General features: G+C 47.1%; 1 protein-coding gene across 1 annotated transcript; it reads left to right on the forward strand.

Moving 5' to 3' along the window:
• Positions 1–421: 421 nt before the first annotated feature.
• On the forward strand, positions 422–6826 carry MSANTD1 (Myb/SANT DNA binding domain containing 1). Its single transcript, XM_087723810.1, is given in 5 exon segments — positions 422–946; positions 3673–3957; positions 6466–6527; positions 6530–6669; positions 6671–6826. Coding segments are annotated over 5 exon segments (777 nt in total). The 5' UTR covers positions 422–692; the 3' UTR covers positions 6707–6826.
• The last annotated feature ends 4937 nt before the right edge of the window (positions 6827–11763 follow it).

Raw genomic sequence — 11763 nt, forward strand, 5'->3', positions numbered from 1 at the left:
CAATTATCCGATCATCCTGTCACTCAGGCAGGCAGGCAGAGGTACAGTAGATAGATGATAGATGATAGAGATATAGATATAGCCAGCCCCCCCTCTCTGGCATGGCGGACTCTTGCCCTGACACAATGGACCCTTGGCTCTGAAGCTGCCCTCCTTGCTTTGCCAGAGCCGAGGCTGCACGGGTCTTTCCCCCAGAGAGACCCCTGACCCACACGGGCAGCTGCAGGCTCTCCCGTAAAGCTTGCAAGGAATTTTTGAAGGGCTTTTCCAGCTGCTCCCCCCTCCCCAGCTGTGATGCTGCTCTGATTGGGGTGGGGGGGGGGAGCTGTAGATGCAGGGGGCCAGCCTGCCTCTGTGTGTGTGTGTGCGTGCGCGTGCGTGCCTGTGTGAGTGTGTTTGTGTGCACGGGAGGGTGAGCGTGCGGCTTAGTTAAGCCTAATGTGGTTAAAAGCTTTAATATTGATGGCCTGTCAACTTTGTCCCGATTCTTCGCCTTTCAGTTAAAAGGTTTTTGTTGTTGTAGCTTATGCAGTGGCTCCGTTGCTATGGAAACATGACATCCAAATGACGTCCTTCTGTTTAAAAGCTTTTAGCTAAATTCCAGCCTGTCAGATGTAGGCCCCATCTTGCTCTGCCAGCCAGCCGCTGCTTGTGCTGGCCGGTGCGAAGAGCCTCGGCGGCCGGCAGCTGCCATGGCTTCGGCGCCGGCCCCCGGCTGCCTCCTGTCCGTCCAGAGCGAGAAGCACCGGCGGGCGCGCAACTGGACCGAAGCCGAGATGCGAGGCCTGATGCTGGTCTGGGAGGAATTCTTCGAGGAGCTGAAGCAGACCAAGAGGAACGCCAAAGTTTACGAGAAAATGGCCAACAAACTCTTCGAAATGACGGGGGAAATTCGGCACGGCGAAGAGATCAAGATTAAAATCACCAACATGACCTTCCAATACAGGTGAGTTGAGGATGCGAGAGGAGGAGGTGCCCGGGAAACCTCAAGAATCTTCTGTCGATCCCTCTGCCCAGAAGAAAGATTTCAGGGCACCGTCCTTACCACCCGCAAAGGTCCCAGCAACCTTGTTGGGCAACAGAGATGGTAGCCCGAAAGCCACCAGGCACGGGCAGGAGGTGCCAGGGTGGTCCAGAGTGGTCCAGAGTGGCACTGCTTGGTTCTGTAGGACCGGTCAAGCCAAGTCAACCTTTCCCAGGGACCCTCTGTGCCAATCTTGGTCCCTTTCTGCCCCTGAACCCAGGCAGATGGCCTCTCCAGAGAGTGGCGCCCGGCATGGTCGCTGTCCTGAGCAAATGAGCCAGACCCAGGAAATGCCATTTGTGCCCGCCCAAAGGGAGAAAAGAGAAGTGGGGGGAGGCATGGCTCCTATTGGACTGTCCCGATGCGCTCATTAAATGCTCACCTGTTGACCTGAGAATCCTTTGCTGTCTCTTTTTCTCCACGCGCGATCCTGCCAAGATTCCAAAATTATTCCCAAGTGCCTCCGAGTGGCACCCCTTGCTTGAGTTAGGAGATCATCAAGTCCTCCCTTGGTCCACTGAGGGCAACTCCAGAGAGCCTAGAAAGCATCTTAAGATGTGAAGCCTGTAGAGATTCTCCATCATCTAGGTCACAGTTGTCCCAAAAGCTGCTTTTTTTTGTTTTTTAAGGAGGCGACTTTTAAGACGCAGTTTCATTTGGCATTTGATCCGGGCTGCCGGACACCCAAAGCTGGGAGGGTGCGGCATTAGGGGTTGCCATCTTGACTTTTTTGCCTCCTTCTCAATATGGCTTAATCTTCACCACAGGGAACCTTTCCCCAAGTTTTCGTGTAACGAAAGAGGGGGATTTTTGACGTGCTTTGGGGTCGGAAAGCCGGAGAGTTCTCAGGGATAACTCAAGGAGGCATAAAGGATCCCTACGGATCTGAATTGATCCCAATCTTTGTGCTCCGTTTTTTTCCCCTCAGAGTCAGAAAGAGAGAGGAGAGAGATGGAAAGGAGGGAGAAATGCTTTTAGTTAAGAGCTGTTAACTCATCACAGCCAACTTTCTGCGGCCAGCTCTCTGCAGCACACGCGCTCCTACACCAACATGGAAGAAATGATAGAAGAGAATCAGGAAAAGAAACGATACCAAAGGAAGGACAAAATGAAACATGCACGGCAACAATTAAAACAACTTTTTACATTGTTTTAAATAATTAAATTGGATGGCTGAATTGTTCTGCGGCGACTTGGCTGCAGTGAGCTGGCGCGGAGGGAATTGGTTGTGGCTAATGTGGAGATAGCCAGACACGATCTGAGGATTCCTTCCGGAGTGACACTCTTATTTTATTTTATTTTACTTTTTTTCCCTACATGCCATCACTCTGCTAAACAACTAATTCCCACAACATTGTCAAATTATGACTAAGGCTGTATTACTTTTATTTAATTAGTATCCAGCCCCACTCTTAACAGTATGCATGGTGTGAAATTTTAATACTTGTATCCTTATCTTGAATTTTTTAATATATGTTTCTTTTTGTCTTGTCTGTAAGCCGCCCAGAGTCCCAAGGGAGTGGGGGGCATACAAATGTTAATCAATCTAAATTCTCCTCATCCTCCCTATCTCCTTTTCCTGCTTATGGCTATAACTTTGTTGCTGGCATCTTTACGATTTATATTGTTTTATTTAGTTACCTGGTATGATTTTGATTGCTTCTTTAGTATCCTCTGACTGTCACCAAGTGCTGTATCTTCTGATTCTTGATGAATGTTTTTAGGTACACTGAGAGCTTATGCACTGAAGACAAATTCTTTGTGTGTCCAATTATACTTGGCCAATAAAGAATTTTATTCTATTCTATTCCATTCCATTCCATTTTCTATTCTATTCTATTCTATTCTATTCTATTGTACTCTACTCTTCTATTCTATTCTTTTCCTATTCTATTCCATATTCTATTCTATTCTACTACTCTACTCTCTTCTTCTTCTTCTTCTTCTTCTTCTTCTTCTTCTTCTTCTTCTTCTTCATCTCTTCTATTCATTGTCCTACTTACTACTCTACTCTATTCTTCTTCTTCTTCTCGATTTCTTCTTCGTCTTCTCTTCTCTTCTATTCATTGTCCTACTCCACTCTACTCTACTCTACTCTACTCTACTCTACTCTACTCTACTCTACTCTACTCTACTCTACTCTACTCTACTCTTATTCCATTCCATTATTTGGCATATTCTATTCTATTCTATTCTACTCTTCTATTCTATTCCTATTCTATTCCATATTCTATTTTATTCTACTACTCTACTCCCCCTTCTTCTTCTTCCTCCTACTCCTCTTCTCCTTCTCCTTCCCTCCTCTCCTTCTCCTTCTCCTTCTCCTTCTCCTTCTTCTTCTTCTTCTTCTCTTCTATTTATTGTCCTACTCTACTACTCTACTACTCTACTCTATTCTTATTCTTATTCTCGATTTCTTCTTCGTCTTCTCTTCTCTTCTATTCATTGTCCTACTCTACTCTACTCTACTCTACTCTACTCTACTCTTATTCCATTCCATTAATTGGTCTAGTCCATTCTATTCCATTCTATTCCATTCCATTCCATTCTATTCCATTCCATTCTATTCTATTCCATTCCATTCTATTCTATACTATTTCCATGTGTGATGCCCGTTTGCCTACGTGACTGTGTTTTTGTCACCGCAGGAAATTGAAGTGCATGACGGACAGTGAAACCTTAGCACCCGATTGGCTTACTTCAAAAACCATTGATAGAATATTATCTAAAGTCCCGGAGCACAACGATGTGAAAATTCACGACAGCCAGCAACCAGGCCCTTCCACCTCTCAGACGGAAGCCTCGCAATCCCCCTCCACCAAATCAGCGCCTCTCTATTTGCCATACAACCAGTTCCCGTACGAAGGACGGGAAGAATTCTTCGAAGACGCCCATTCGGAGAGCTCCTCCAGCCTCATTTCATATAAATTAAGGTAACCCCTACACACACACACAAACACACACACACATTTTGACTTTCGAAGCTTATGGGTGTGGCCCGGTAGGATTGGGAAGTCACAGGGAAACTGATGAGGGATTTAGTAAAAGGTAATGATTCCCCTCGCCCATCTGTGCTAGTCGTTCCCGACTCTAGGGGGCGCTGCTCATCTCCGTTTCAAAGCCGGAGAGCCAGCGCTGTCCGAAAGACGTCTCCGTGGTCATGTGACCGGCATGACTCAAGGCCGAAGGCGCACGGAACGCTGTTCCCTTCCCACCAAAGGCGGCTCCTATTTTTCCACTTGCATTTTTACGTGCTGTCGAACTGCTAGGTTGGCAGAAGCTGGGACAAGTCACGGGAGCTCACTCCGTTATGCGGCGCTAGGGATTCGAACCTCCGAACTGCTGACCTTTCTGACCGACAAGATCAGCGTCCTAGCCACTGAGCCACCGCGTCCCCTTTGAGGGATTTAGTATTGCACACCAAAAGAGAAATTTATGTCGCGTTTGCATCAAGGACTGTTCAGATCAACCTTGGGATTAAGGTGGAGACGAGGAAGGAAATTGCAAGCAATGCCATTGATCAGAATAGAGCTGGAAGGGACCCGGAGGTCTTCTAGTCCAACCCCCTGCTCAAGCAGGAGACGCTGTGCCATTTCAGTCAAGTGGCTGCCCAATCTTCTTAAAAACCTCCAGGGATGGAGCACCCACAACTTCCGGAGGCAACTTCTGTCCCACTGGTTAATTGTCCTCACTGTTAGGAAGTTTCTCCTTAATTCCAAGTTGCTCTCTCCTTGATGAGTTTCCATCCATCGCTTCTTGTCCTGCCTTGAGGGCTTCGAAAATAAATTGAGCCCCTCTTCTTTGGGGCAGCCCCTCAAATCCTGGAATGCTGCTATCATGTCACCCTAGTCCTTCTTTTCTTTAGATTAGCCAAACTCCAATCCTGCAACCGTTCCTCGCATGTTTTAGTCTCCAGGCCTTTAATCATCTTAGCTGCTCTTCTCTGAACGTTTTCCAAAGTCTCAACATCTTTTTTGCAATGTGGTGACCAAAACTAGACACAGGATTCCAGGCGTGACCTTACTAAGGACTTATAAAGCGGTACTGATACTTCACGAGATTTTGGTTCAATGCCTCGGTTTATACAACCAAGGATCGTATTGGCTTTTTTGGCTGCTGCTACACACAGCTGGCTCGTGTTTAAGGGATCGTCCACCAGGTCTCCAAATCTCTCGCTCCTTCTGTCTACAATTTCCCAAGCTTTTCTCCTTATTTTTATTCTTCTGTGTTACCTCAGACTGTTATTAAGCAGGATGCAAAGGGCCACTTATCCACCCTGGAATTATTTTGATATCATGATCAGAGGTGGTATTCTACCGAATCGGACCAGTTCACTCTAACTGGTAGTGGAAATCGCGGGTGGGCTGTGGCCCCTCCCCTGGCTCCTATTTAGGGATTTTTTTTGAGCAAAGCACATGTGGGGACAAGCCAGACATTTGCGAATGGGTATGGAAGGTATGGGACATGGTGGCTCAGGGGCTAAGACGCTGAGCTTGTTGATCAGAAAGGTCCGCAATTTGGCGGTTCGAATCCCTAGTGCTGCGTAATGGAGTGAGCTCCTGTGGCTTGCCCCAGCTTCTAACCAAACTAGCAGTTCGAAAGCATGTAAAAAAATGCAAGTAGAAAAATAGGAAGTGGGGGAATTGGTGGGAAGGGAACAGCGCTCCATGCACCTTTGGCGTTTAGTCATGCTGGCCACTTGGCCACTGAGATGTCTTTGGACAGCGGTGTCTCTTCGGCTTTGAAATGTCTCACCTACCAAAATCCTCATTCTCTTTTAACGACCCCATAATCCCTTCCGGGGTGTATTCCGGGCGACTGAATGGAGCTAGTAGAGATTTTTTTTTTTTACTGGCCAGATGCCTTTCCTGTCGCCAATGCGGAGTTTTGTTCAGCAGATAAATTCTCAAGTGTGCCCAGAGAGAGAAATATCTGCCTCTAACTAGGATTGAACTCACAGCCGAGGTGGCGCAGTGGTTAAAAGCAGCACTGCAGGCTACTTCAGCTGACTGCAGTTCTGCAGTTCGGCTGTTCAAATCTCACCGGCTCAGGGTTGACTCTGCCTTCCATCCTTCCGAGGTGGGTAAAATGAGGACCCGGATTGTTGTTGGGGGCGATATGCTGACTCTGTAAACCGCTTAGAGAGAGCTGAAAGCCCTATGAAGCGGTATATAAGTCTAACTGCTGTTGCTGTTGCTATAGTCCGGGCAACTGAATGGAGCTAGTAGAGAATTATTATTTTTTTACTGGCCGGATGCCCTACCCTGTCGCCAATGTGGAGTTTTGTTCAGCAGATAAATTCTCAAGTGTGCCCAGAGAGAGAAATATCTGCCTCTACCTAGGGTTGAACTCACAGCCTCCTTTGTTGTGAGGCTGTACGAGCTCCAACGACGGCCGCGTGGCGACGGAGGGATTCTAACGCTGAGGTGTTTCCGTTTCAGAGCAGAAGAGCGACCGGTGAAGAAGAGGAAAGTGCAGAGCTGCAGTTTCCAGAAGAAGAAGTTGAGCTGATGGAGGCCATGCTGGAAGAGCAGAAGAAGCTGAGCCGAGCGATGGAGGAAACGTGTCGGGAAGTCCGAAGGACTTTGGACCAGCAAAACATTATCCAAGTCCAGAGCCTGCAGCTGCAGGAAAGAATGATGAATTTTACTGGAGAAAATGATCACCAAAGCCAACGTTTAATTCAGTCTGGGGGAAAAAAGGAAGGAAGGAAGGAAAAAAAAGGAAGAAAACTTAACCTGTTTTGATAGAAATGGCTTATTTCATATGCCTAGGATAGTTTCTTCCTTCCAGGTAAATCGAAGCGGGAAAGAAACAGCTTGACCTCCTTGCGGGATAATTCTTCAGCAAAGAAAATTTGGGCTTGATAATAGGAGTTAATTTGGGGGGGAACGTAGTGGGTGAAGCCACATAGGTGAACCCAGTGTTGTGGCCCGCCAGCAAGCCAGCGAGTTGGCAGCAGACTCGGACAGTGAGGAGGGTTGGGTAGGAACCTGGGCCAGTCCTGGAATCTGGGGGAGGCTCGGAGGAGGGCTCTGTGTGGGAGGCAGAGAGGGGGCCAGGGCCCTATGCCAGTTCTCAGCTGCCTTCAGAGTCAGACATCAGTGAGGCAGAAGAACAGCTGGAGTCTGTTCCCAGTGTGCGCATGCGCAGAGTTGCCAGACAAAGGGAACATCTAAAGAACAGGGGTCAACTTGGGAGTCAGGCCACAGGTGGACGGTGATGGCCCCTCCCATAAGACATAAAAGAGGAGTGAAAGGGAGGGGGCTTTTGCAGGAAACAATTCATTCGGTCATTCATTTCAGGAGTGTGAAGATCTGTCCGTGAATCCCAGAGACTCTGTGCTCAGTCTTTCCTTGCACAGCATCTCATTTGGGAAAATATTGGCATTGGCAGCTTTCCAAGCTAGATAAGGTCTGTGGTCATAAATCCACCTTTGAAAGACTGTTTGCCAGGCCTTGGCTGAAGGTGAAGGAGAGGAATTCACATTTGTTTAATAAAAGGGGTTTTGTCGGGACCGGGGAATCTGCCTCGTGCTTTTTGGGGAAGCCTCAGTCAGAACAGCCATTTTTCTGATTTGCTAACAGGAGAGAGAGAAAGAGAGAGAAAGAGAGAGAGAGAGAAGAGAGAGAGAGAGAGAGAGAGAGAGAGAGAGAGAGAGAGAGAGAGAGAGAGGTGGGTCTGGTCTTAGGATTTCGAAGGATGGAGGGTTTTCTTTAAAGCTTGCTTCTCCCCTACGTTAGTTGAGATACAAGTAGCCTGCAAGAAACTACCAGAATGGAGCCCGCAATGTATGTGGCTAAGTGAAACATTTCTTGTGTATGTTTGCCCCATTTTATGACTTTTCTCGCCACTGTTGATAAGTGAATGGTTGCATTTGTTAAGTCCGTCACACGGTTGTTAAGTGAATCTTGGCTTCCCCATGGGCTTGGCTTGTGAGAAGGTTGGTATAGGGACCCCCCTACTCCGGGGTCATTGCCATCGTCATAAATATGAACCCATTAAGTGTCTGAATTTTGATCGTGTGACATGAACACGGTAAGCGTGAAAAAAAAACGCTTCTTCTGGTGCCTTCTGGTGTACCTTTGAACGGTCACTAAATGAACTGTCGTACGTCGAGGACTACCTGTGTAGGATGGGGTGGCCTTTACCGACAGTAGTTAAGATCAGAGTGTAGTGGGAAACTGAATGGGGTTATAAATATGCGCCACGGTGGTGCGGTGGTGAGAGTGCAGTACTGCAGGCTACTTCTGCTGACTGCCTGCAATTTGGCAGTTGGAATCTCACCAGGCTCAAGGTTGACTCAGCCTTCCGTCCTTCCGAGGTGCGTAAAATGAGGACACAGATTGTTGAGGGCAAAAGGCTGACTCTGTAAACCACTTAGAGAGGGCCGGTCAGCTGTTTTCTAGGCCTGCCTTTTGGCAGGCGAGAGGAATGGTGCGGCGGCCTGGGAAGTGGAGCATTTATAGCCTCACAATCAGGAGGCTGTGAGTTCAATCCTAGATGGAGGCAGATATTTCTCTCTCTGGGCACAATGAGGATATACCTGCTGAACAAAACTCCACATTGGCAACAGGGAAAGGCATCCGGCCAGTAAAAAATAATGCTCTGCAAGCTCCATTCAGTTGCCCAGACTCCACCCCGGAAGGGATTATGGGGTCATTAAAAGAGGAGGAGGAGGATGATTTTGGTAGGCGAGATCTTTCGCCTCGTATTGTCGAATTCAAATTTTGTGGAACGGAGGTGGGTGGGGCTCCAGGATGTTCAGCCAGGGGCACCGTGAACGGGATGAGGTAGAGAAAACAAACGCCAATTGCCCAGAGTCTGCTTAACCCATTCAGCCTTCTCTTTCTCTTTCCGATTGACAGTGCACGAAACTTTGAATCCTACCCTGATCTCCAAGGATCTCCTTTCATGAAAACCCACCTTTTGGACACCTTTCCTGCTCGAGAACGGCGCCAATCTTCGCGGCGCTGAAGGAAAAAAAAAAACTATGATCCATGGACCGAAAGATGGACTCGTTGCTCCTAGTCGAGCCTTCGGTCCACGGAGAAGGAAGAGGAGCAAGTCAACATCTGGACGAGGCTCCGAGGAGGCTGCGCCGAGCAGGAGGCGGGAAAGCAGGAGCTGGGAAGACAGACATGGGGACGGTCTCACCCCACCCCACCCCACTCCAAAAAGATCAGGGAACAAATGCTGAGCAGGCTAGCTGGATTCCTCCCTCCCAGTAAGCCAGATCTTCCTCCTCATCCCTTCTCTCTCTCATCTGAGGCTCCAGGATCTCACAAGGATAATTCAACACACCGAAGGATCTTCTACGTTGGGGAAAAATATATAGGGAAATCCCAGAACTCTTCGACTTGCAAATACTGTAGTATTTGTGGGGGAATACACGAGGATTGTATGCCACAAATGTATTGGATCATGTTCCGTTCTACAAAGCATAGTTCTTTCCCAAAAGCGTACGTGCTCGAATAGGGTTAGTTTTGAAAGACATTTAAGAGCGACAGAAAAAATGTTATTTATATTTTAAATATAACGCGAAGGCCTAGCCATCCTGTTCCAAAATTATACATTTTTATTTCTACTTCCTTATTCCAGTTTTGGGGAGGGGGGGGGGAAATAATATTCTGGGTCACATCAGAATCAGCGGCGACCACGAGTGAAACGGATATTAAATCTTCATCTTTTACACCGATTCCTAAAAAAAAAATATAATCCTAGCGTTTGATTTTATAGTCGAATTCGGGCAAAGGAAAAGGTCTGGATTGAATTTGGAATTCGGGCACCAAATTGAATTGCGGGAATATCAGAAGAAACTCGATTGTTGGGGATGGATATGGTGACACACCTTACTACTCAGGGCTGGGAGAGTTCGCGTTGAAAGCCAAATTCATGATGGGAGAAGAAAAGGAGGAGGAGGAGAGGAGGAGGAGGAGGAGGAGGAGGAGGAGGAGGAGGAGGAGGAGGAGGAGGAGGAGGAGGAGGAGGAGAAGAAGAAGAAGAGATAGTCTCTATATGCAGGGCATAGTTCAGAAGTGGTATTCAGCCGGTTCGGATGTCATACACATGCACAGATGGCACACGTAAGCAAATTGCCATGTTTTGTGATGCTGCACGCATGCATGGATGGCTCACCCAAGTGAATTGCCATGTTTTGTGGTGCCACAAATGGTGCACGGGCACCTTCCCGGTGCTGGGGAGAAATGGTAGTAAGAGCAAGTCTCACCTTTGGCATAGTTAACCCAACATAGTGAAGAGAAACTAAGTAGAAACCCTTCTGGTAAGAGAATGGAGGTCTTGGAGATGGATGGATGGGAGGAAGGGAGGGAGGGAGGGAGGAAAAAAAAGAGAGAGAAGGCCAGCTTTAAGGAGCAGGGATAACCTAGCCCAAAGGGCCACCAAGGTGAAGGGAGATGTGGGTCTGTGGGCATAAGACTCTTCCAGGTGAGGCAGGCTAAAGCTATTTCTGGATACCGGAAGGTAGATGATCCCACTGAGGTGAAATGTTTGGAAAAGTCCTTTTTTGTGTGTCTTTTGGTCCTCATCCTGTGGACTGAAAATGTGTTCCCCCATAATGAATGAGTGAATGAATGAATGAATGAATGAATGAATGAATGAATGAATGAGTATGTATGTATGTATTCGAACCTGGGCTGTTATTACATGTTAGGCAGTTGTATTAGCCTCTAAGCCACAAGCTCTCCTCCCTTATCAGCTGAGCCGAGGAAATGATTAAGTATGATCCCTCCCATATTTGGACGCACTGGGGTGCTTTGACATAACACTATATAATCCCAGTAAGGGGAATGGCTAGCTGATGAGAGCTAAATAGCTTGAAATAGATCTATACTAGTCTCCCTTTATTTATTAGCACAAATACAATACAAATGTAACAAAGGCAACAGTAAAAATATTGGGTTTCTGTCTGGATGGTCTCTTGTGATGAGCCGATGGACAGAGAAAGGAAGCAGTAAAACTTTCTCCCATATTTGGGCATACCGGGGGTTGTGACACTAAATACATATATATGTATGTATGTATGTATGTATGTATGTATGTATGTATGTATGTATGTATGTATGTATATATTTACACACACACACACACACACACACACACATATACACACACAAACACATATATGTAGGTCTTTGGTTATTCGGGTTTTCTCCTGCGTAAAATTGGGAAATCCAATTTTACGCGGGAGAAACCCAAATAACCAAAGACCTACATACTAACACCCGCGAAAACCTCAGAAAACGCACACACACAAACACACACACACACATATATATATATATATACACACACACATATATATATATATATACACACAAACACACACACACATACACACACACACACACACACACACTGTACGTGTGTGTGTGTGCGCGCATGCGTGCGCAACGGTTGTGTGAAAAATGGTCATAAGCCAGGTTTCTCAGCGTTCTTGTAATTGGTCACTAAACGAAACTGTTGTAAACCTAGAAGTTCCTACATTAAGTAACTATGGATGGGCTCTTGACTTCAGAAGACGGAGCAGGCAGCGAGGGAGACAGGAGGGCGTGAGGGCAACAGGAGTTGGGGTGGAAAGGGAAAACAGGCATTTCTCCAGATCTCTTCTGCCACTCATGCAATAGGTTCAGGTTGGAAAGGATGAGGACGTGGGATATTTGGATGCGGCCTTTCCCTGCGTGCTTCCATTTTCTCCAGATACCGCCTCGTTCTGGAGA

This window comes from Thamnophis sirtalis, unplaced genomic scaffold (assembly GCF_051295495.1).
Source record: "Thamnophis sirtalis isolate CommonGarterSnake01/CBP01778 unplaced genomic scaffold, rThaSir2_p1.2 scaffold_10, whole genome shotgun sequence".
Taxonomy (NCBI): Eukaryota; Metazoa; Chordata; class Lepidosauria; order Squamata; family Natricidae; genus Thamnophis; species Thamnophis sirtalis.